The sequence below is a fragment of the Canis aureus genome, chromosome 27 (genome assembly GCF_053574225.1).
Source record: "Canis aureus isolate CA01 chromosome 27, VMU_Caureus_v.1.0, whole genome shotgun sequence".
Taxonomy (NCBI): domain Eukaryota; kingdom Metazoa; phylum Chordata; class Mammalia; order Carnivora; family Canidae; genus Canis; species Canis aureus.
In genome coordinates this window covers 16,991,195-17,016,525 of record NC_135637.1, presented here as the reverse complement: position 1 = coordinate 17,016,525, position 25,331 = coordinate 16,991,195, and the positions used below count along the sequence as shown (strand labels likewise).

At 48.3% G+C, this 25,331-nt stretch overlaps 1 protein-coding gene and 1 long non-coding RNA gene across 12 annotated transcripts in view; one reads left to right on the top strand and one right to left on the bottom strand.

Moving 5' to 3' along the window:
• Positions 1–25,331, bottom strand: part of RNFT2 (ring finger protein, transmembrane 2) — a 97,254-nt gene that overhangs the window by 45,248 nt on the left and 26,675 nt on the right. The window contains exon 9 of one of the 11 annotated variants that reach the window (XM_077875791.1): positions 12,961–13,763. The exons of the other annotated variants lie outside the window; for them this stretch is intronic. Coding sequence (XP_077731917.1) covers positions 13,569–13,763 — 195 coding nt within the window. The 3' untranslated portion in view covers positions 12,961–13,568. Of the gene's footprint in view, positions 1–12,960; positions 13,764–25,331 lie in introns of those variants that run through there. 11 annotated transcript variants of the gene reach the window in all.
• Positions 11,949–12,967, top strand: LOC144299922 (uncharacterized). Its single transcript, XR_013366567.1, has 2 exons — positions 11,949–12,393; positions 12,562–12,967. It is a non-coding gene; the product is annotated as an uncharacterized LOC144299922 (long non-coding RNA).

Sequence of the window (25,331 nt, the reverse complement as noted above, 5' to 3'; positions counted from 1 at the left end):
GGCAATCTCTGTGCACATTCAAGTTTGAGAAGCCCCGTTTTAGTGGATAAGTAGGAAGCAGAATAATGAAGGAAATGTAGGGAGGATGAGGACGAACAGGTGTTCTAGAAGCCCAGAAGTGACAGAAAGGATGGACAGTGGCCCCATGCCATCTTGGTGGGCAGCCTCCTACTCTGTATGCCTGGCCTCACGGTGGGTGAGGACATGGCCATCTCATGAAAGGTCCTATGTCCCTGTGTCTTGGGAAATCCCTGTAGGCTGGCATCTAGCTGACTCTGGGGACAGACCCTGCTATTCTCCCCTCTCAGCCAAATCTTACACAACCAGCCTGGCTTGGTGGTCAAGAGTGCAACCTCAAGAGCCAGATAGCCTGGGGTCAGATCCTGCCACCCACCACCTTCTTACTACTGCTTTAATCCACCAGAGCTTGGTCACTGTCTTTGGATCCCTAATTCTCAAATTCCATTAGTTATGGGCTAGTTCCCTGGTCCAGGCCCCAAGCTTCCTACTTGCCCACTAGTGGGTGGAGATCAGAGGTTGGCAACATTTTTCCACAAAGGGCTAACTCATGAATACTTTGGCTTTGTGGGCCATACAGTCTCTGTCACAACTATTCCTCTCTGCTTTTGAAGCACAAGACCAGCTTTAGACAGTAGGTAAATATAGAGGCATGGCTAAAGTTCCAAAAAAACTTCATTTACAAAAACAGATGTCAAGAGCATATTTGATTTGTGGCCTCTGGCTTACCAACCCAGTTCTAAAATGCCAGATCCTGGACAGCCCTGGTGGCTCAGCAGTTTAGTGCTGCCTTTGGCCCAGGGCGTGATCCTGGAGACCCGGGGTCAAGTTCCACGTCGGGCTCCCTGCATGGAGTCTGCTTCTCCCTCTGCCTGTGTCTCTGCCTCTCTCATGAATAAATAAATAAAATCTTTAAAAAAATAAAATAAAATGTCAGAACCTGGATAAGTCAAACCATGGTGGGGACTCCAACACATCCCCAGAATTTCAGAGCAGGCTCAGGTACCAGCTTCTTGGCCCTTCCTTCTGTTACTTCACTATGCAGACCAAAACTCTTCTGCAGATGGAATACCGTCCCCTACACTCTGGAGAGTGAGCTAACACCTGTTCATCGTCTAGGTGTCAGCCACCTGTCACGTGCTATGAAAAGACTCCCGCAAGTCCTTAGTTAGATCAGGTGCTCCTGTTAGACCCACTAAATCACTCCTTCAGAGCACTTCTCATAATAGCTAGAAAATTATTTTAGTGTCTGTCTCTCCCACTGGACTGAGGCCCATAAGCATAGAGATGATCTGGCTCCCGGTCATGTTGCCAGCATCTAGCAGAGAGTTGATGCTCGTTTAATAACTGGGGACCTTTCTGGGGCTAGAGATTCCACCCTCATTACTCATGTCAGCTCCTCAAGTTCACTGATGGAGAAGGAGAGGTGGAAGAGAGAACTTCTCTTTAGAAGCAAGCACCGATGTCACAGAAAATAAAGGGAGCGAGTGTCTGTGTGGCACCATGCTAAAGGTAGCAATTAGCTGCTGGCGGGGGGGGGGGGGGGGGGGGGGAGGCGGGCCACTTGGAGAAGGAGATACAACCACCAGGGAAAACTGGGCATATCCCAGTGAAACCATCTCTCTCTAATTAAGCAGCTTTGTAATTCCAGGTTTCTTGAGCATGTTATTTCTGACGACCACCAAATGGAATGTGTGGTTTCTCTGGGGTGTCAGGGAACAAGGAAAGTGATCAGATTGTGAGTCTGTCTGGCCCCCCTGCCACCCGTGAAGGGGAGCAGGAGCAACTGCCATGGGACCAGGGCGCACGAAGAGTTCTCTGCTGGGATTCTGAGAAAGGGGGAGGCTGGAGCAACAGAGATGGGAAGGCGAATTCTGAGCTGACTTCCATACTGCCAGGATGGGAGGGGGGTTACCCACAAAGTGACATTGGAAACAAGGAAACAACAGAGGGCTGACTCTGGGAGGGGGTGGTGGTAAATGCAGGAGAGCAGGCAGCGGAGAAGCAGAAGAAATGAACAGAGGAGAATTTTTGAGAATGCACCTAGGTGGGAAAGGGGATTTGAAGAACTTTGGGGGTGAGAGGTGACACATAATCAGATAGTTATTAACATGGGGATCCCTAGGTGGCTCAGCGGTTTAGCACCTGCCTTCTGCCCAGGGTGTGGTCCTGGAGACCTGGGATCAAGTCCCACATCAGGCTCCTGGCATGGAGCCTGCTTTTCCCTCTGCCTGTGTCTCTGCCTCTCTCTCTCTGTCTCTCATGAATGAATAATAAAATAAAATCTTTAAAACAAAAAGATAGTTGGGCAGCCCGGGTGGCTAAGTGGTTTAGCGCCACCTTCGGCCCAGGGCCTGATCCTGGAGTCCTGGGATCAGGTCCCACGTTGGGCTCCCTGCATGGAGCCTGTGTCTCTGCCTCTCTCTCTCTCTGTGTCTCTCATGAATAAATAAGATCTTTTTAAAAAGATAGTTATTAACAGTGTAATATATAAAGAATTGGGTGGACAGGGATGAAAGATCTTTTTCTGAATCAAAATTCATAATATTTATAGTTTTGCCTGTTTATGAATGTCTTTCATACATATTTCTCATCTACAGAAGCAGAACAGTACAGAAGAAGTTAAGGAACGGGATTTGTGACTCTAAGATCAGATCTGTACCTACTAAATTGGTTGATTTTAGACAATAATTTAATGGCTCTGAGCCTCAGTTTCTTCATCTGTAAATGGGGTTGAATATATATACATATGTACACACATTTACAAATATATATACACACACACACATATACACACACACATAGTGGTGTGCAGGCAAACCAGGTCTCTGGAATACAACCAAATAAGGCCCTGATTTGTGTGTTTGTCAATTTCTGTGGTGTAAATATTCCCACAAGGGCCATTTTAAGCTGCCAAGGGTTTAACAACTGCTTGCAAGTTTCTTGAACATTTAACCATTGGCTCTGGCAAGCCAGTGCAACCTGGCAAATGAACCTAAGACCCAGATATCCAGGAAGGCCTCAGTATGTGACAGGAGCCAATAAGGACTCTCATGATCATCTGAGGTTATGGGCATTATTACTGCTGACTTCTTTTGGAGATGAGAAACGTGAGGTTCAAGAGAACTAAGGGCCACCAGAAGGAGGCTGAGGTGCTGTCTGGGACTTCCCAGCCTGGGCCCTGTCATACCTGGCAGCCTCCACGGCCTTCCTCTTTGCTTGGCCTTCCTCTTCCTCCTACAGGTTGTGAGAAGCCCAGGCTACAAAGAGAGACCACGTGAAGAGGATTTATGTACATCATTCTGTGACCTTCTCGATGAGGTGACATTTGTGCCAAGATGTACAGAATGATGTACATAAATCCCGTTCCTTAACTTCTGTACTGTTCTGCTTCTACCTATAAAGAGGAAGAGGCTCTGAGACTATAGGTTGGAGAAAGAGGCAAGGAACCCAGCCAACAGTGAGAACTCAGGTCTGGGACACAGGAGCCTGGGCAGATCATTCCAGCCACTGTAGCTGATGCATCGCACCTGTGAGTGAACAGGTGATCTCGGATGATCCTGCCCCAGTAGACACCACGTGGAGACCAGCTATCCCGGGCATACCTTGATAGAACTCCCAACCCATGGAATCATAAGTGATAATATCATGGTATTTGTTTTGAGCCAAACAACACAACACAAAACAAACCCAAAAAAACTAAAGTACTTATCTAAGGCTATTTAGCTGGTGCTGTGGATTGGATCAAATCCCCCACCAAATCCCTATGTAGAAACCTAACCCCCATGTGATGGTATGAGGAGGTGGGGCCTTTGGGAGGTTATGAGGCTGGAGCCCTCAGGAATGGGATCAGTGCCCTTATGAGAAGAGACAGAGCTTGCATGCATGTGTGCTCTCTCTCTTCTCTCTTCCTCTCTCTCTCTCTCTCTCTCCCCCCCCCCTTCCCCTCTCTCTGCCCTATGTGGGGACACAAAAAGAAGATAGCCATTGGCAAGCCAGGAAGAGGGTTCTCATCAGGAAGAAATCAGCCTTGATTTTGGACTTCCAGTCTCTAGAGCTGTAAGAAATAAACGTCTGTGGTATTTTCTTAGAACAGCCTGAGCAGACTGACACAGGGAGCACACAGCCGGCCTGTGATATGGATGCAGGTCTTCTGTTCTATTGATCGGGTTCAAATCCCAGCTCTGCTACTGTCTAGCTGTCTACCTTTGGCAAGGTACTTCCTCTCCCTGTGCTCAAACCCCTGCAATCATCTTGATTGTCCTCTCTCTGATAACCAACATCCAATCCATCTACAAATCCTATTAGAAACAGCTCTTTGCTTCTGCTTGCCCCTGTGTCCTCGTCCTTCTATGTTTTTTTTCATTCACACGGTATCTAAAATGAGCTTTTCAAAATACGAGGCAGATCAAATCATCCCTGAGCTTGAACCTGTGAAAAATCTGTTTCACTCGGAGTGACATTTGAAAGACTTGCCATGTCTTCCAGATCCTGTAAGATCTGCTCCCTGCCCACACGTGTGATGGGGCCCATTTCTCAAAAAACAAAACCAAAAACAAGCCAGGCGCAGGCCTACCCTAGGGCCTTTGCACTTGCTCTTCCCTCTCCTTGGAGCACCCTTCTTCCTGAGATCTGCCAAGTTGGCTCCCTCACTTCCCTTACATCTTGGCACAAATGTCACCTCATCGAGAAGGTCACAGAGTGATGTACATAAAGCAACACCCCTGCACTCCTTCCCCACTTCACCCTGCTCCTTTCCACCTTCTTTATTCTGCTTTCATGTTCTTGATCGTACTCACCCTCTGACACAGTGTATACTTCTGTGTGATGAGAAGGTAAGCCCCTGCAATATAGGCTCTGTGTCTTTCTAGTACTTATTTCTGTCTGCAGAAGCTAGAATGGTGGTTGGCATCAAAGAGGATGCTCAGTACATCTCCGCTGCATGAGGAAGTAGGCCTCAATGTCCTCCTCATACATAAATGGATGTAGTAATAATATATCCCTCAAAGGGTTGTGATGCTAATAATAACAAATATATACACTGAGGGCTATTTACTTGCCAGGTGTTGTTCTAAGCACTTTGTATTAATTTATTTGGTCTTCACAACAACCTGGGGGACAGGAGATCATTATCCCTATTATATAGAAGAGTAAACTGAGGCACAGAGAGGTTAGGTCTGTGCCTCAAGGTCACACAGCTGGTAGGTGGCAGAGAAAAAGTTTGAACCCAGACAGGCTGGCTCCAGAGGTCAGTTTTAAATCCTTCCTGGTCAGAAAAATAAGTCACATGCAGAAAGAGCTTAAAACAAGGTGTGATGTGTCACAGTATTAAAATACTGGGGGCGCCTGGGTGGCTCAGTTGGTTAAGTGTCTCTGCCTTTGGCCCAGGTCATGATCCCAGGACCCTGGGATTGAGCCCCAGATTAGGCTCCCTGCTCAGTGGGGAGCCTGCTTCTCCCTTTCTCTCTGCCCCTCTCCCTGCTGTGTTCTCTCTCTGTGTATGTCAAATAAATAAATAAAATCTTTACAAACATAAATAAAATAAAATATTTCTATTAGTATTATTCTTCCAACTGCCTGTCAGCTAAAGGAAGCTCATTTTGGAGTAAAGAGCTAAGGAAAGACGTCACAGCCACTCTGGGTGCTGGCTGACCCATAGGCCAAGTTTCCTGGGTAAGTCTGGTATGTGGCTGGCAGCCAATGTTTGCCAGCATTTTTTTAAAGCTGGCTAAGGGCTGGTTAGCACTCCAGGACTGTGCCAAAAAAGCCAGCCACGATTCTATGCGGAGAAAGACAGCTGTGCCTCCTCCTAGGATGTTCCTTGGGGAAATCTGATTATTGAAGATGCCCGCTTATAACTTTCCATGGCTCCCCACTGCCCTGAGGACAAAGTCTACACAGCTTATCCAGCCCTTTCCATGTGGCCCTGTCTACACTGGAGCCATATGGCCACCTTGCATGTGCATGAGGCTCCTGCTCACTTCTGCACAACCTGGTCATTTCCTTCCCCCATCTTACCTTGCCATTCTTTCCCTGAGTTTCCATGGATCACCTCCCCAAAATCTATTCTGCTTCGGGGGAGAACTTGTGATTGTGCCTACTGTATAGGATTCCCACAAGCATCCGAGTAAATCAGTGTTTCTCAGAACATGGTCTGGGACCCTGATGGTTCCCCAGGACCCTTCCGGGAAGTCTGTAAAGTCGAACTATTTTCATAATAACACTAACACATTATTTGACACCTTTGCTCTCTACCGAGTATACATTGGAGTTTTTCCTAAGGCTTATGACATGTGATTTGCAACAAATGGGAAAATGCAGGGATCTTCTCTTGAGCCAGGTATTAAAGAAATCTATAAAAAAATAAAATGCCTCTCTTCTCAGTAATTAAAAAATACAATTATGTTCCATTAAGATTATGTTATTAATGTTAATGTGCAATTGGCTGACTATTTTTAATTAATTAGTATTATACAAAGATCACAGTTCTTTTTTAAAGCTGTATTTATTTAAGTAATTTCTACACCCCACATGGGGCTCGAACTCATGACCCTGAGATCAAGGGTGGCATGCTCCTCTGAGTCAGCCAGGTGCCCCAAAAAAGTCAGTTTTAATTTCTATGACAGTGAATGTGGATAGCTGTGACTCATGTAAACAGAAGCTCCTTCGGTTCTCAATACTTCTGAAAAGTTTAAAGAGGGGGCACCCAGGTGGTTCAGTGGATGAGCATCTGCCTTTGGCTCGGGTCATGATCCCATAGTCTTGGGATTGAGTATTGCATCAGTCTCCCTGTAGGGAGCCTGCTTCTCCCTCTGCCTATGTCTCTGCCTTTCTCTCTCTGTGTGTGTCTCATGAATAAATAAATAAAATCAAGGAAGGAAGGAAGGAGGGAAGAGAGGAAGGGAGGGAAGGAAAGAGGGAGGGAGGGAGGGAGAGGAGGGAAAGGGAAGGGAAGGGAATGGGAAGGGAAGGGAAAGGGAAGGGAAAGGGAAAGGGAAAGGGAAAGGGAAAGGGAAAGGGAAAGGGAAAGGGAAAGGGAAGGGAAAGGAAGGAAGGAGAGAAGAGGACCTGAATCAAAAACACTTGAGAACCTTCAAGAAGCACCTGGCACAGAGTAAGCACTCAATAAATATTACATGTTTCTCGGACTAGACTGTGAGCTTCATGAGTGCAGAGAATCATATCCTGTTCACCACCTTTCCCCTATGCCTCATCAGGGTGGGTCCCTAGTTGCTGGATGTCACCCTAACCTTTCTCATCTACTTCCTTAGTCCTAGAATCCTCAACTTTGTAACTGGATGCAGAACTACCTTGAACAAAAGACTGTATCTTCCAGCTTCCCTTGCATCTAGATGCCACTTTGGTCACTAAGATAAAGTATAAATGTCATGTGATAACTTAAGACAAACTTTCACCTTATTCTCCCCCCTTTCCTCCATCCTGCTGTCTGGAACTTGGACCTGATGGCTGGTGTTCTAGTTTCCATTTTGGACCATGAGCAGAAGTCCCATACCCTAGGATTAGTGAAACAATGAGCTGAAAGGTGTCACATTACTAGGTTTAGGTTGCTCACCTTTGGGTTTTATGTGAGAAAGAAATACACTCTTTTTACATTTAAGCCACAATTATCTTGGGTTCTTTGCTGTTATTAGCTTATTCCAATTCTAACTAATATGGGGGCTTGGCATCTAGTAGGTGATCAACAAATGTTTATTGAATGAATGGATAAGTGAATGAGTCAATGGGTGGGCTCAATGGTCATGGTTCAAACAGCTAGGTTTTTCACAAGGGTAACTCAGAGAGAGCCCTAATGCTGAAGGTGCTAGGAAGTGAGGGTCTGTGTATAAGGAAGTGTTTATAAAACGGTGAGGCTGAAAGGAAGAGACTTGTCCAGTGCACCATGTGGGAAAGACATGAAGTGCAGAAGGAAGAAGGGCTGTGGCAGTGGGTGCAAGTCCCAGCTCTGCCTCTTCCAAGCTGGTAAGGCCCTGGAGTCTGAGTGAGTACAGTGGTGAAGAGCACAGATGCTGGAGTCAGATGACTTGGACTTGAATTCAGACTGTCTCTTACCGACCAACCTAGGGTAAGTCACTTCATCCCTCTATGCTTCAGTTTTCTCAATGGTAAAACGGACTAAAGGTAATACCTATCTCCTAGGGTGGCTGGGAGGATAAATGAGCTACTGCTAGTAAAGCACTGAGTCAGGTGCCTGGCACATGAGAGCACCACAGCCCCTGCTATCAGTCTGGCAAGTATAAAACATCTTTCAGACAAAATGAATGAAAGCTTCATTAAACAGGATGGCAGTGGATGAGGAAGGCAGGATGGAAAAGAACTGATTGTCATCTGTAAACATGTGTAATGGGAAATGGTGTCAAAGCACCAAGTTGGAAGTCAGATAGTTGGGGGTGCATCCTTTGTAGCTGTGTGGCTTTTGGGCAAGATGCTTTCCCTCTCTGGGCCTCGATGTTGTTTTGTGTGTGATGGGGGTTTTGACCCAGCTCTGACATTCTGGATTTCTTTCTTTTTCTTTCTTTTCTTTTCTTCTTTTTTTTTCTTCTTTCTTTCTTTTCTTTTCCTTTCTTTCTTTCGTTCTTTTGTTCTTTCTTCTTTTCCTTCCTTCCTTCCCTTCTTTTTTCTCATTCTTTTTTTCTTTCTTCTTTCTTTCTTTTTCTTTCTTTCTTTCTTTCTTTCTTTCTTTCTTTCTTTCTTTCTTTCTCTTTCCTTTCATTCTGAATTTTTTTTTAAATTTTTTTATTTATTTATGATAGTCACACACAGAGAGAGAGAGAGAGAGAGGCAGAGACATAGGCAGAAGGAGAAGCAGGCTCCATGCACCGGGAGCCCGACGTGGGATTCGATTCCGGGTCTCCAGGATCGCGCCCTGGGCCAAAGGCAGGCGCCAAACCGCTGAGCCACCCAGGGATCCCCCATTCTGAATTTCTAAGCACTGTTACAGGAACTACTGGTAGAAGAGTCTGTATTGTAGTGTCACTTCGGCTGTAAGTGATAGAAAGCTAACTTGAAGTAGGTTAGAGAAAGATCGTGTTGCACTGGTCATGAAACTGTAAAGGCAGAGGTGTTTTGGTTCCAGTATGGCTAGGTCCAGGAGTGCAAACAATGTGGCCAAAGATGTCTATTTTTTTTTTTTTTAAGATTTTATTTAGGGCAGCTCCAGTGGCCCAGCGGTTTGGCACCTGCCTTCAGCCCAGGGTGTGATCCTGGAGACCCGGGATCGAGTCCCACATCAGGCTCCCTGCATGGAGCCTGCTTTTCCCTCTGCTCGTGTCTCTGCCTCTCTCTGTATGTCTCTCATGAATACATAAAATAAAATCTTAAAAAAATATTTTATAAAATCTTAAAAAAAAAAGATTTTATTTATGTATTCATGAGAGACACACAGAGAGAGAGAGAGGCAGAGACACAGGCAGAGGGAGAAGCAGGCTCCATGCAGGGAGCCCAATGTGGGACTCCATCCCGGGTCTCTAGGATCACACCCTGGGCTGAAGGCAGGTGCCAAACCGCTGGGCTACCTGGGCTGCCCCCAAGCCAATACTCTTAAAGCTTTAACTCCAACATGAAGAGAGATCTGTTTCTCCCTGGACCCATTCACCAAAGGAATAGCAAGCCTCCATCTTTGCATCTTTGGAACCCAGCTCAGAGGACAAAGGAGGCCACTGGCTTCTATGATTGGTTGGGCCTGGTCACATGGTCAGGGTGGACCAGACACCATGGCTGATAGCCTTATCAGAACTGCAGGGGAAGGGGGATGCAGCTCCCCCAGCCATAGAAAAGGGGTGTCAGGAAAAGGAGGCTGGAAAGCTTCCCCGAGCTAAAGCTAGCACAAGGCCACACGAAGTCCTTGCAAAGCCCTCCTTTCCCATGGGGGGAAATAAGCAGGACTTGCATCCAGCCTCCTGGGCTGGAGGGGCCCCGGGGAAGAGCAAAGAGCCCCTCAGCTTGCCGTATGGTTTCCCCACATTTGCTTTGCTTGCCCTGAACTGCTCGTTAGCTTCTTTTTTTTTTTTTTTTTTTAAGATTTTATTTATTTATTACTTATTCATGAGAGACGCAGAGACACTGGCAGAGGGAGAAGCAGGCTCCATGCAGGGAGCCTGATGTGGGACTTGATCCCAGGTCTCCAGGATCACGCCCAGGGCTGAAGGCAGCGCTAAACCACTGAGCCACCGGGGCTGCCCTGCTCATTAGCTTCTGATCGCGACCAAGATGGAGACTTCCTGCTCCGAAATGGGCAGGCAGAGCAGGAGGCCTGTGGGTCTGCTATGATTGGAGGCTGCACGGTGACCACAGAGCCCTTCAGAACAATACAGAGAACAGCGACTTCTGAAGTGCTGTGCCATCCGTGCCTGAACTAGTCTTCTCCATCTCAAGAAGGCTGCCAGTGGGGACGGCCCTGGAAAGTGACTTCAGAACAGCGAGGAGTGGTGGGAGGGAGAAGTGTTGAGGGAACAGGGGCTGAAGGAAGGCTAGAGGAGGGCAGGTGATCATGCAGGAGGGGAAAGGAGCAGAGAGTGATCTCCTTATCAAGCACTTAGCATGGGCCAGGATTTGCACGTCTGCTGTTTCCCTGGTGGCTAGTTATGGCCCGTTCCCATTTCCTGGATGAGAAAGCTCAACAGAGAGAGGGAGGGAGGAATAGATTGTGGGAGACTAAGTTCCTTGGGAGAATTACAAGAGGGAAGAGAGAAGAAACCAGCAGAAAGAGAACTAGAACTGGCTCACAGTTGGGTGATGAAATTTCTCTTTGGAACACTTAGTACCTACATGCTGCCCCAGACTCCGAGAACCTAAGGAGATGGACCCTGTTATCACCAGTCACAGTTAAGACGTGACGAAACATAGGCTCAAAGCGGCAAAGCAGATTGTTCAACTGCTAGACAGGGGCAGGGACAGGGTTCAAATCCAGTCTGACTTCCCATGCTCTGAGCCACTAGGATGCAGACCCGAGGAGTTAAAGTGAGAAACAAAAGATACAAGATGTGTGCATGTGGGGCCTGGGAGAGAACTGAAAAGGGACGATGGATGTCAGAATAATGGGTGCCCTTGTCAGGGGTACTGACCAGAAGGAGGAATGAAGGAGGCTTCTGGGAGCTGGAAATGTTTTATATCTGTGCTGCCCAATACAGTGGCCACTTGTCACACGGCTACTGAGCATTTTAAGTGTGGCTAAATCCAGATTGAGATGTACTGAAAGTATAAAATACACAGGGATCGTCCAAGACTTAAGAGAAAGAGCTCATTAAAATTTTTGTATTGATTACCTGTTGAAATACTACTACTTTGGACACACCGGGTAAAAGAAAATACGCGATTAGATTAATGTCACCTGCTCCTTCTTACTTGTTTAACGTGACTGCTGGGACATGTGAAGTTATCTAGGCGGCTTGCATTACATTCCTATTGAAGAGCGCCGAGATCTTGGAACATATGGACATACATATACATGTTTTACATATAGATACATGCATATGCAAAAATTCATCGAGCCTGTACATTTATAATTAGATCATTTTACAGCATGTAAGTTGTACCTCAATACCAAAAAAATAAATAAATAATAATTAAAAAAAAAAAAAAAAAGCCAAGAGCCGGGCAAGCCAGGATGGAGACGAGAACGCGGCAGGTGGGGGGCGGGGCCGGCGGCCGCTCGTTACCCGGCAACGGGCGCTGCCGGTGACGTCACCGGCCGGTGGCAGCCATTAATCCCCCTCCGGGCGGCGCGGGCCGGCCCGGCCGCCTGCCTCCTCCTCCTCCTCCTCCCCCGGGCCCGGATGAGATCACCGCGGCGGGCGGCCGGCTGTCCCCGCGCTCCCAACAAATCGACTCCTCGGCGAGCGCCGGCATCTCATGATCTCATGGCCCCGCGGGACGGCGCCGGCCGATGAGGTCACAGCCCCGCGCCCCCGGCCGCCCCGCTCTGCGCGCCGCGGCTCCGGGGTCCCCGGGGTCTCCGCGCGCCCCGCGCCGGCCGCTCGCTGACCTCTGCGGACAAAGGAGGTCGCTGTCGGCGAGGGGCGAAGCCGCCTTCTCGGTTCCGGCAGCCCCGCCGCGGGCACGTGCCAGCCGCCCCGGGAGGAGGGAGCGGGCGGCGGGCGGCAGGGGTCTCCTGCGTCTGCGCCCCGCCCGGCGCGGGCTCCGCGGCTCAGCGCGCTCAGGGAGCTGCCCCGAGCCCCCGGCTGGGAACGCACCGAGCAAGGCCTCGAACCCCGGCCGCTCCCTTTCCCTGCACCTCTGTCCCGGTTCCTGCTCCACGGGGCCCGGCGGCGACGGCCTCGCGTGCTGGCTGCCCACGGCCTAGGGGACAGCTTGTATTACAGGTCACTGTTCCACGTGACAAACCCACGGCGCAGCACCGTAAGGGCTGGTGTGCATCTCTGCAAGGGGAGAGGACTGGCCGCAGAGCTGGGAGGTGGTCCAGGAGCGCAGCCTTTGTATCACTCTTCGTCACCTTCTCCAGAGGAGGAGGAGGACTTCCTGTTGTCAGCGCTACATACCTTCTTCTCTCCTCTCTCCCACCCACAGGGTCAGCCATCAGCCGCGGAGGGGCCAATGAGACTCTCAGAAACCTTCACAGCTCACTTGCCAGCAGCAGGTTCAACATCACGCACTGCTCACCAACAGCTGCTCAGCGGATCTCAGCAACCTGCATTGCCATGGCTGACAGGGAGGAGGGCGAATGACACTGCCCCCGCGCCGAGCCAGACACCGAGTCGGAGCTTATTACCAAGGGCAGAGCTGTTGGAGGGTACTTTCCAGCTCCATTTTGCAGATGAGAAAACTGAATTTACTTGAACCAAACTCGGATGCCAAAGAAGTACAAGTCTCACTTTCAATGCCATTTGTGCAGAGGAAGCCCTTCTCGTTTCCCTAAATGAGTCTCCCATGAATTATTTTCTGCCTAGTGCTTATCACAATTTGAAGTTTTGCATGTTTGCATGTTTATTTAATGATGAGCTCCCCAACCAAACAAAAGCAGGGACCCGGTCTGTTTCATTCACGGCACTCCTATACCTACACAGTGCCCGTCATACAGTAGATACTTAATATTCTTGGTGTGAACTCAAAGAATTCGTGGCTCAAGCTGGTAGGCAGTGCTGATTTTCAGATCCAGGTTTGTTTGAGTAGAAAGCCTGGGCTTGTTGCGTTCTCTCTAGGAAGTCCAAGGTTCTTGGTACAAGGACTTTATTCACTGTAAAGTTCCTCAGGTGCTCACTCAGAGCCTATTAATTCTAAGTTTATTACAGGATCAACAAACTTAATGTTCGGGTCTTCCGACCAGCAGCATCCTTGCTTGGTAACAGGAGAGAATAGAGGAGAAATTCGTAGGAAGTATGAAAGACAGTAGGGTTATACGTAATAGCTCAGCAAGAAAGGACACAAAAAGCCACACATAAAGGCAACAAGGGAAGGGTCACTGCAAAACTAAGTGGTTTCTTACAAGCAAAGGAAGGGAGGGAGATGGATGGAACCCAGGATGCGCACACAGGGAGTTTCTAAGGTGCTATTAATTTTCTACTTTTTAAACACAATTATTTGTTATTTTTTTGTACCTTATATGTGTTATTTTTTAAAAAGCCACACGCAGAGGGCACCTGGGTTGGGCTCAGTGGTTGAGTGTCTGCTTTTGGCTCAGGTCGTGATCCTGGGGTCCTGGGATTGAGTCCTGCATCGGGCTCCCCACAGGGAGTCTGCTTCTCCCTCTGCCGATATCTGCCTCTGCGTGTCTCTCATGAATAAATAAATAAAATCTTTAAAAAAAAAAACCACACAAGCAGAAAATTTGCCCACTCTTTAAACCAACTGTAACAATTTCATGAGCCAGGGGACAAATCAGTACCCTTATCTACAGATGGGGATACTCAGCTCTGTTACAGAGAAGTTCATCATTTTGCCTAAGATCCCGGAGCTAGTAAGGGGCAGACTGATGTCAAATCTGTCTGATGTCAGCATGGACACTTACCCACCATCACATCTTGGACACTCGATATTAAAAGACCAGAGCTAGTCAAAATGTCTGTTGTCACTTTCTCCCTCACATCCCCAATTTCCTAAAAAAAGTCCTCTCTCTACTCTTCTGGCTTCTATGCCCAGGATGAGGTGGAGGCCAGAAAGCATGCCAAAGGCTAGGCTAGGTCTCTGGTGCTGTGGCCCCAGGGGCCGGCTGACAGAGTCCTTGGGGCCTGCCGCTGGCCCCACAGGAGTCACTAGACTGGGAGGAGAGCTCTGCCCCTCAACTGTAGCAGGCATGCACCCAATTTCATTGGTTGTGGTTCCCTTGATTTAAGAGCTTCGGACCCATGAACAGGAAAGGCTTAGGCCACGTGTCCCAGCAACATGCACATCAGGAGCCTCCTTACAAACAGGGCCTTGCTCCCTGGGACCCAAGAGAGGCCCAATTATAAGGTGTTGATGATTAAGCCTGAAGTGGCCTGGGATCCTGTTAGCTGCAGAAAGGCGGTCTCTTCCCTCTGTCTCAGTCCCAGGTGGATGGACGTGCTTATCTGTCCCCATGTCAGCTACAGTCTTAGGCACAAATGCTCTGGCCACAACTGCCTGAGCCTGCCTGCCTCCTAAAGCACTGGGCATCAGGTGGAAGGAAGAGAGACAGGCAGAGATGGGCAGAAGATGCCTCCTTCCTGGCTGTCTAGAGCCCATGACCTGGAACTAGATGGACATGAGCCCCAGTTGCAAGTCTGTCCTTTAGCTGGGAGGTGACTTTGCCCAAAGGTGACATCACCTCTCTGGACCTCAGTTTCCTTATATCTTCAAAGGGTATGGGGAGGGTGGTGGTGGGGTGATAGGTTTAATAGTGGGCCCCCAGAGATGTCCACATTCTATACCTTGGAACCTGTGATGGTATCTTGCAAGGCAAAAGGAATTTTGTGTCTGTGCAGATGTGATTCAGTTAAGGATTTTGAGAAGGAGAGATCACTCAGAATTATTGGGGTGGGGGGAGAGACAATGTCATCGCAAAGATCCCTGTCAGAGGGAGGCAGGAGGGTCAGAGTGAAGGGAGCAGAGGTTGGATAGATGTGCTCCAAAGGCAGAGGAAAGGGGTCAAAGTCAAGGAATGCAGGCAGCCTCTCCAAGTGGACAAGGCAAGGAAACCGATTCTCCCCTAGAACCTCCACAAGGAACCGCTCTGCCAACGCTTGACTTTAAGACTGCTTTTGGATTTGTAACCTCCAGAACTGTAAGATAATAAATTTGTTTTAAGCCACTAAATTGACTTAAAATTGTTACAGTAGCAATAGGAAACTAATACAGGGAAGAAATTGTTCCCACCATCACAAGGACAGTGTCAGGGTGGGATGTGCAGATTGTTTTATTTTAAGGTCTCTCCCTGAAGGGCTGGCTCTATGGCAGGATGGGAGGAAGCCAGGATGCAGGCCAGGGCTGGGACAGGGAAGAGGCCTCTGGTGTTGTAGTCCCCTGTCGCCTCTGGGACTGTATCTACCACCAGGACCAGTTACATAACTTGTAATGTCCAGTGGAAACTGAAAAATGTGGAGCCTCTTAAAAAATCATTTAGAATTTCAAGACAGCGGCAGCTGATCATTAAACCAGGCATGGGCCCTTTTGCACAGGCTGCATGTCCATGAAGTGGGCCCTGCCCCCACCCACCACTGCTCCGGCCACACTGACCTGTTACTCCTTGAGCTTGCCAAGCATGCTTCAACCCCAGAGCCTTTGCACATGCTATTTCCCTTGCCTGGAACACTCTTCTCCAGATGTATGCATGTACACTCCCCTTGCTTCTTTCAAATCTTTGCATGAATGTCCACTTCTTAGTGAGGCCTTCCCAGACCATATTTAAAACAGCGGCGCCTGCGACTGCATTCCATTTTATTTTTCTCTACCTCACATACCGCTTATTTATCTCAGCATCTCATTCACATCAGTACCTTGAAAGCAGATACTGTGTCTTGTTCATTGCTGAGTCTCTAGAACCTAGCACAAAAATACTTTTTGAATGAATGGATGGATGGATGTAAAGAGAGTAGAGCCTGAGTGGCTCAGTCAGTTAAGTGTCTGCCTTAGGCTCAGGTCATGATCCCAGGGTCCTGGGATTGAGCCCTGCATCGGACTCTCTGCTCAGCCGGGAGCCTACTTCTCCCTCTCCTCCCTACTTGTGCTCTCTGTTACTATCTCTGTCTCTCTCTCTCAAATCAATAAATAAAATCTTAGAGAGAAAGAGAAAGAGTAGGATCATGCTTGGCATGGAGTAAGTACACTGTGACTGGTTTCTGCGCTGTTGCAGTGGCAACATTATCATCATTTCCTCCTAGGGAATGTGGAATGGGGGGGGGGGAGTCATGCCTTCTAGGGCCCCCTCTCCTCTGCTACTCTGTTTCTTCACTAAATAATAAACTGTGACTACCACTTACTGAGCTGCAGTGATTAGAAAGCTTCACTCACAGGCATGATCTTGTTTAATCTTCATATCAGTATGATTATTATCCCCACTTTACAGATGACAAAGCTGAGGCTTAGAGCCTCACTGAAGGTCCCATGGCTAATAAATGGAGCGACTGAGATGGAACCTGCTTGTCTGACTCCCAGTAGACCCTCTCCACTGACTGCACACAGCCTGCTTCAGAGCAAATGTGCCTTTGCCACAATCACAATTAATTACATAGTTCATCCTCTGTGTTTTGAGTGCCATGCACCATGCACCAGGCCAGGGAGAAAAATGAAACATATGAGACCTAGCTTCTGCTCTTACCAGGCTTGGAGGGTTTTTTCCGGGGTGGGTTGGGGTTGGGGGAGACAAGCCAGCAATCAGAGCATCATATGATGCACACAGAAGTAACCCAGGGACCATGGGGGCACATGGGTGAGTCACCGAGCCCACCTGGGGCCAGCTTAGGCCCAGGCCTCCTGGGGGAAGTGAGATGTTAACACAGGCCTGTGAGCAGTTAGAGGTCAGCCAGATGGGGTTGAGGTCAAGAGGACAGTGTTCTCAGCACAGGGAACAGGAATTGCAAAGGTCTGGAAGTGACATAAGGGGGGAGGGACCAAGACAACTTCAAAGCAGGCAAGTGATGGGTGGGATGTTAGGCCAGAAAGAGACAAAGGCCAGGCACGCAGTCAAAAAGACTTTCCTAAAGGAGGGTAATTGAGTGGGTAAAAATTAGAGAGGAAGACAAACCATGAGAGACTCCTTTTTCTGGGAAACAAACATAGGGTTGCAGAAGGGGAGGGGGGTGGGAGGATGGGGTAACTGGGTAACAGGCTTTAAGGAGGGATATGATGAGATGAGCACTGGGTATTACACTATATGTTGGCAAACTGAATTTAAATAAAAAAACAAACACACATACACAAAGACTCCCTTGCCTCTGAGAGGCTGCAAGATTATGAATAAAGTGCTGAAATCCTGGGGATGATGGTCTCCTCCTCTTAAAACAGGAACAGCCCTAGACCTGGAAGCCTGGCTGCAGAAAATCCCTGCCTCACCTAGTGCAGGGACACGTGTGTTTTCAGTAATGCCAAGCCTCAGGGGCCTGCAGCAAGCCAATCAAGGCCAAGCCGACCAGGAACCAGAGAGCACGCCCCTCCTCTCTGCCACCATCTTGCTGCCCCTGCACACCTCTGCTGCTGTCGTTCAGCACATATTTATAGAGGGCTGCGATGAGCCAGGGACCCTGAATATGCACACAGTAAGGGAATACATCTCTGCATTCCAGGGGTCCACTCTTTCCGTCCTGTCCCTGTTCTTTGGTGTGTGTCTCTCCCCTACCTTTGTCAGCCCCCTGAAGGCAAGAATGGTCTTATCCTCACAGCAAAGATTTAGCAGGGGCTGCAAACTCTCTGCTAAGCCTCCCTAATTCATGATTTTATGTGCTCCTCACCGGGCTCCTCCTCGAGGCAGGTAATATTATCTACTAGTCCTCTATACAGATGTGGCTCGGTGGAAGCCTGAAGCTGTGAGCCTGCTCACCTAGTGGCAAAGCCAAATTCAAACCCAGGCTGCCCCAAGATCCTGTCCAGGGCTGGGCACAAATAGGTAACTAGGAAGTGTAACCCTTCCTTCTTTCTTTCTCTCCCTCCCTCCCTCCTTCCTTCCTTGGGCCATTCTGACCTTGGCATTTCTGAGCCCTGAGGAGAAGAGTCAGAGGTCAGCCAAGTTTTAATGGGTTCTGAGCCTCTGATCAACCTCCAATCTCCAACCTCCTGCTGAGTCTTGACCTGTGAGGGTCATGAGGGAAGACATGCAAAAAGAAAAGCATATACACACATTGAGCATCTACTACCTATCAAAAATTGCCGAAGGCAAATTTCACCTGTTTTATTTAAAATTTACTTTCTAGCTCACCTCATATCTTCCCTAAAGCCCTTCGAGGTAAACAGAATGATCTCCTTTCTCACAGACGAGGAAACTGAGGCACAGAGCGGGCAGGTGACTGGCCAGAGGGCGCTACCCACAGTAATGTCAGAACCAGGGTTCAAATTTGGATCTGCCTGCCTCCAGAGCTCACTCTAGGATCTTTTTGGACAAGCCGAGGGTTGAGAAATGTAAGCAAGCTGTGGGCTCCCTTGGGCTAAATCTGTTCCAAGTCCCTTCTTTCTCCCCAGGGAAGGAGGAGCATCTGGGTGCAAAGTGAGGGTAGGACAGCCCCAACCACAGCACTGGAAGCCCAACAGTGGGAAACCTGTAGCCCACCGCACTTCTGCAGGCCTCCACCTGGAGGGCGGACGTGAAGTGGATGCCTCCGAGGCCACCACAGGGAGCTGGCTGCCTCCCTGATTATTTAGCTGGAGAAGAGCAAAATAATCACCACTTAGATGGCTAATTAATCCTTGCAGCACCCCAGAGTCAGTAGGGGTGGCCACCACATAGCTGTAATGTTGCCGGGAAAGGCAGAGTAGGGACGTGGGCCTCCCTGCCTGGCCCTGTGTACTCACACCAACCATTTGCATGCTCCCAGCTATTTGTCTGAGAGTCACTGCACACCTGCCATGTGTCACTGGGTCTAAGCACGAGAACGGCAGATTTCCTCTCTGCCCTCCTGGAACTTAGAGCCCAGTGGGGAAGATGTTCTACAGTTACCAGGAAAAATGCACACGCCAAACTGGTTCCTACTTCCCTGCCATGGCTCTGTCCGGCCCCTCTCCCTGGCATGTTCTGTTGGCTTGGCCTGGCCTGGTTAACTCCCACACATCTTAAAAACTCAATTCTGAGGTCCTCCTATGTAGGAGGACTTTGCTAGGCACTGGTCTGAGTGCTCCTTCTGTTTCCCAAGAGGGCTCTGTGGTCACTGCTTCCCTGCCTACCGACCCATCAGACCATGAGGTTTGAGCTCGAAAGTCCTGGGTCACCATGGCTCCCATGCCCAGCACTCGGTCAATCTGTAGAATGAATATATGAGATGGTCAATCATGTGACCCGGTAACCTGTGGTTCCCCCACCTGTACAACAAGAGTGTCCTTCTGGGTCTAATGTCTGTGAACAACCTCCAAGAGACTGGAGGGGCCTCTGGGATGTCCAAACTGGCATTACTCGTCACAATTGACCCCTACTAAAGTCATAAGCAGGCCAAAGCCTCATGCATCCCTCCTGCATCAGCCAAAATGGCTGGTGTATCCATCCTGGTTCTCTGTACCTGCAAGGAGCTGAAGCTGCTTTGGGCCAAAGCCAACAGGGACTTTGGAGGGATTGTGGCTTACCTCGGGCTTCAGAGGCGCACTGGAGCGCCTCACGGTCCAAGCAGAAGGACCCTCCCCTTGACTGCCAACTTGCACATACGAATGGATCACCTGGGGATCTGGTTAGGATGCAGACTGCCCCAGGTGTTGAATGAATGCACTCAGCTCCCAGGTAACTCAGTTCCTCGGGTAGGGCTCCAGATGGACCCTGCTTGGGCCAGGTGTCTGTGCAGGATTTTCAGCAATGGACAGGTGGGTGGGTGGGTGGGGAATAGAGGGACACCAGGAACAGCCACAGCCCTGGTCCCCATTCCTGTGTATCCACTTTTTCCCCAGGCGGGCCCTGGGCTGGGGCGGCCACACTGGGGCGGGTGGTGGTGGTGGTGGGGTATTGACTGCAGCTGGGGCAGAGCCGGGCCAGCTCCCTACACAGTGACCGTCTGAACTGGTGAAACGTATCATCTTTCAACCTGGAAAGTGATTTCCAGAGGCCCCGGTGCAGGGGGCCGGGGTGGGGGTGGGGGGGAGCCAAGTGGCAGGAGAGTTTAAATAGCAGCTGTGTTCCTAATTTCCCCAGGAGGAGGCCTGGCCGCCCCTCCTCCGTGCTGAGTGTTTGCCATTAAAAACAAACAGTATCATTTGGTTCAATATAAAATGAATTAAGGGAAATTAAACTGCGGGGGCCATGTGGCAAGCCTTGTCCTCCATTGTCTGAAGCCGTTTTTCATCTTCCCCAGTGAGGAACAACAGCTTGGGGGGTGTGGAGCAAAGCAGGACTAGATACATAAATAAATACTACCCCCCACCCCCACCCCACTGCCTTCCGGCATGAGGGGTTTGGGAAATCTCAGGTGGCTGCCCTGTCCCTCCTGTGTCCCCTGGCAGCAGAATGTAGCCTTTGAGAGTCTCCCAGGGAACAGGGTGAGGGAAAAAAAACAAAGCACAACAAGAACAACAGAAAACGAGGTGTAGGCCCCTGAGACTGAGCTGGGCGGTCGGGGTGGCAGAGGGGGTAGATCATGGACCAGACGCGGCTGGGGGTAGGGGGTGTGGTACCTGGATTACTGGGGAGCCATTCCCACCAGTCAGCCACCTCGCTGTACCATTTGTGTTGGGGGGAATGGAGTTAGGAAGGTGAGGCACAGGGAATGATGGGCAGAGAGGGCTGTGTGATGCTTAAGACTGGGGGTTCTGGAATGAGACAGCCAAGTTCAAATCTGCCCCCCCCACCACTTACCAGCTGTATGACCCTTAGCAAGTCACTTACGCTCTCTGCACCTCATCTGCAAATGGGGGCTAGAGGAGTATCAACCTCAGCAGGTTGTTGTGGGGATCAGTTCATGTTTACAAGGCTCTTAAAACAATATTGGGCAAATTACTTACTATTATGTACTATGATATTTAATATATTCTGATGGTTGGCCCTTGGGGCATTTCCCTTGGCACCTGGAAGACCTCGCCTTAAGTCATAGCTCTGCCACAGGCTTACTGTGTGACCCTGGGTAAGTGAACACAAACTTGCTGAGCCTCATCTGCAAACCAGGGATTCTCATGCTGGGACACAGACTGCTAGTGCATCCCCATGTCCATTCTCCTCTTCTTCCTTTAAAATCAGAAGCCTGGGGGCACCTGCATGGCTCAGTGGGTTAAGTGTTTGCCTTCAGTTCAGGTCATGATCCCAGGGTCCTGGGATGGAGCCCCATGTTGGGCTCCCTGCTCAGCAAAAAGCATGCTTCTCCCTCTCCTCTGCCCCTACTCCACCCCACTCGTGCTCACTCTCACTCAAATAAATAAATCTTTTTAAAAAATAAAATCAGAAGCCTGATTTTTTGTTTGGTCCCTTGGCACCCAGCTAAGAAGATGCTCCCAGCTTCCCAGGCAGTGACTGTGACTGGTAGCCAATGAGATGTCAGTGAAAGTGACGGGAATTATTTCTGGGAAGTCACCCACAAAGCGACAGGGATACTAATGACCGTTGATGCAAAAATCCTAAGTAACATAGTGGCATGCACGAACCAGAAGCATATCAGAGGATACTACATCAGGCGCAAGTGGGTTCATTCCAGCAATGCGAGGTTTAAGAGGAAACCTGATGATGCAGGTTTTTCACTGTAATAGATCTAAGGAGGAAAATCATTGTTCAAGTTCAATGACCAGTTTTTATCTTAAAAATTTCAATAAACTGGCCTAGGTAGATATTTCCTTGATGTGATAAAACATTGGCCTCAGCCCCCAAATCAGCATCTCGTTAAATAAGGAACAGCAATAGTTCGTTTCAAATTTGACTTAGGATCTAGCATCCAGTTATGCAACCAGACTAATTTAGGGCTTGCTACCAGAGGTATTGTGTAAATGTGATCAGCATCTACAATCAGTCAACTTTAAGTAAATGAGATAATGCCTTGATAACCTGGGTGGACCTCATTCAATCACCTGAAAGGCCACAGAACTCTGCAAATGCCAGAAATTTCCATTTTCTTTACATGGAGGAACTAAAAGTTAAAGGCTTCATCTATGTTCCAACAGTGATTGGTTGGGGCTGTCTGGGTTGCTGCATTGAGATGATCCTGGGTGAAACAGGGCTGTGATAAATTAGTGATGCCTGACACAGGCTGGTAAGTGGGTGCTTTCAGACTGTTTGCTATCTCAGGCTTCAATACTTCAGGGAGGAGTAGGCACCTAAGCTACAGTCTTTAGGCAGAGCAAAGAAAGAACAAATCCTAGGGGCGACTGTGGTGTTAAGAAGCCTTGTAAGCCACTTGTTGCTTTAGAGTAAAATTAAAAATTAGCCTGGCAATTTCAAATAGTCAAGTCCTTAATAATGACATTCAGCCAAACTCACTTCTGTTGGTTTCTAGCAGAGCCTCTGGCCGTATTTCACGCCTTGGGGTCTTCTATTTCCTGAAGTGGCTGTCTGCTGTAGACTACTGAGTTCCCCCTTAGACACAGCTTTCTTACAAAGGCCAAACTATGAGGAATTAGGAATGTTAATAGTTTCAAACTCCTGATCAGGGTTAGCTAACTTTTTCTTAAAGGGCCAGACATTAAATCTTAGATTTTGTGGGCCATACAGACTCTATTTCCACTACTCAACTCTGTCTTTACAGCATGAAAGAAGCCAAAGACAATGCTTAAATGCACAAGCGTGGCTATGTTCTAGTAAAACTTTATCAAATAAGCACTAGGTCTACAGGTTGGGATCTGCCAACTCTGAACTAGATTTTGTAGCATATTATGCTCCTCAATAAAAGGATTCCATGGTTAAAAGTTGGGGAAATGTCAAACTAAGTGAAATGAATTTCTTGACTGCAGGACTTCTCAGAGCCTCCACTATGTTAATGTGCAAGCAGGGTAGGGGGTGGGATTTATGGTTTGGAGGAGGAGACAATGGTCTAGATAATTACCAAGCGGTGCCTCTGTGCTGGGAGGAGGGGCTGTGGGAAAATGAATGAAAGAAATGAGCATTGTCTTAAGGGGAGGGGGGTGGAGTGACATTTAAGTTGAGTCCTGGAGAATCACAGAATCAATGTGTCAAAGAGTACTAAGCAATTCACAACTATCTAAGGTATCCTTAGAGGAATCTCTATGAAAATCCTTAATAAATCTAAACTGGGGACGCCTGGGTGGCTCAGCAGTTGAGTATCTGCCTTTGGCTCAGGTCATGATCCTGGGATCCTGGGATCAAGTCCCTCATCAGGCTCCCTGCAGGAAACCTACTTCCCCCTCTGCCTATGTCTCTGTCTCTCTGTGTCTCTCATGAATAAATAAATAAAATCTTAAAAAGAAAATTTAAACTGTTTCCACATTACAAAAATCCAGCTGATCCCCATCTCCCCAAAAGCTAACTTTTATATATTGCGTGCCATAAGATATGCAACAGAATGCCCACAACACCCTTTGAGGTAGTATATTGTGCATCCCCCCCCTAAATGTCCCACCTTGACCCTCAGGACTCTACTAGAATGAGCTATCTCAACTGGAGTCTGTTACTTTTTTTTAATTTTTATTTATTTATGATAGTCCCAGAGAGAGAGAGAGGGGCAGAGACACAGGCAGAGGGAGAAGCAGGCTCCATGCACCGGGAGCCTGATGTGGGATTCGATCCCGGGTCTCCAGGATCGCGTCCTGGGCCAAAGGCAGGCGCCAAACCGCTGCGCCACCCAGGGATCCCTGGAGTCTGTTATATTACAGATTTTACAGATGTAATGAAGGTTACAGATCAGTTGACTCTGAGTCCATCAAAAGGGAGACTATCTGGGTGGGTCTAATCCAATCACTCAAGCCCTTAAAATGCAGAAGGGGAAGAAGTCAGGAAAATATGAAGCAGGAGGAGGAATCCACAGCCCATTTCTAGCTTGAAGTGGAGAAGCCCCAGGAAAGGACAGAGAGTGGTCTCTGGGTGCTCAGAGTGACCCCTGGTTGACACCCAGGAAAATGGGGTCTTTAGTCCTACAACCACACAGAAATAAACTCTGCCAACAACCTGAATAAGTCTGGAAGTAGGTTCCCCTCCAGCACGTCCAGATAGGAGCCCAGCCTGACCAACACTTTGATTTTGACCTTGCGAGACCCTATGCAGAGAACATGGTCAAGTCCAAGCCTGGCTTCTGACCTACAAAACTGTGAACTAATAAATGGGTGTTGTTTTAAGCTTCTAAGTTGGTGGTAATTTGCTAGGCACTAATTGAATAATAGTGGTAGGCCCTATTATTATCTTATTTTATAGATGAGGAAAGGTGAACAAGCAGAGGCGAAGTTGCAGGGTCCCACAACTACTAAGTGACAGTGGATTTCCCAAACAGAATTTGAATGCAAGCGGTCTGGTTTTTAACCATTAGGCTGTGTATCTGTGTGAAATGATCTCAAACAAGTGAGGTGGAAGCTGCATGTAGAACATTATTGTTTGATTAAACAATAATAAAATCAAATATAAAGCTGAGTGGGATAAGGGTACACGTGCGTTTGCTTGAATATGTATACAACAGCTATAAAAGATCCAGGGAGGGGATCCCTGGGTGGCTCAGCAATTTAGCACCTGCCTTTGGCCCAGGGTTTGATTCTGGAGTCCCGGGATCGAGTCCCACATCAGGCTCCCTGCATGAAGCCTGCTTCTCCCTCTGCTTGTGTCTCTGCCTCTCTCTCTCTCTCTCTCTCTCTGTGTCTCTCATGAATAAATAAATAAAATCTTAAAAAAAAAAAAAGATCCAGGGATAATTATGACCTCTTTGGGGGGCAAAACAGGTGCGTGGGGGCAGGTGAAGGAAAAGGGATTTTTTCCTTTCCAAAAAACATATGCTGCTTTTGGTGTTTTAACTTCTGAATCCTGTGACTCTATAACCTATTTAAAAAAAATAATAGGGATGCCTGGGTGGCTCAGTGGTTGAGCATCTGCCTTCAGCTCAGAGTGATCCCAGGGTTCTGGGATCGAGTCCTGCATTGCGTTCCCCATAGGGATCCTAATTCTCCCTCTGCCTATGGCTCTGCCTGTTTGTGTCTCTATGAATAAATAAAATCTTTAATAATAATAAAGTATCCTCAATAACTAGGGGGATGGCATAAAGTTGGGACACACAGAATGAATACAAAAGCATTCTCAAGAGAGGACATAAGTTTGGGGAAACCGGTGTGTGGATGTATTAGTT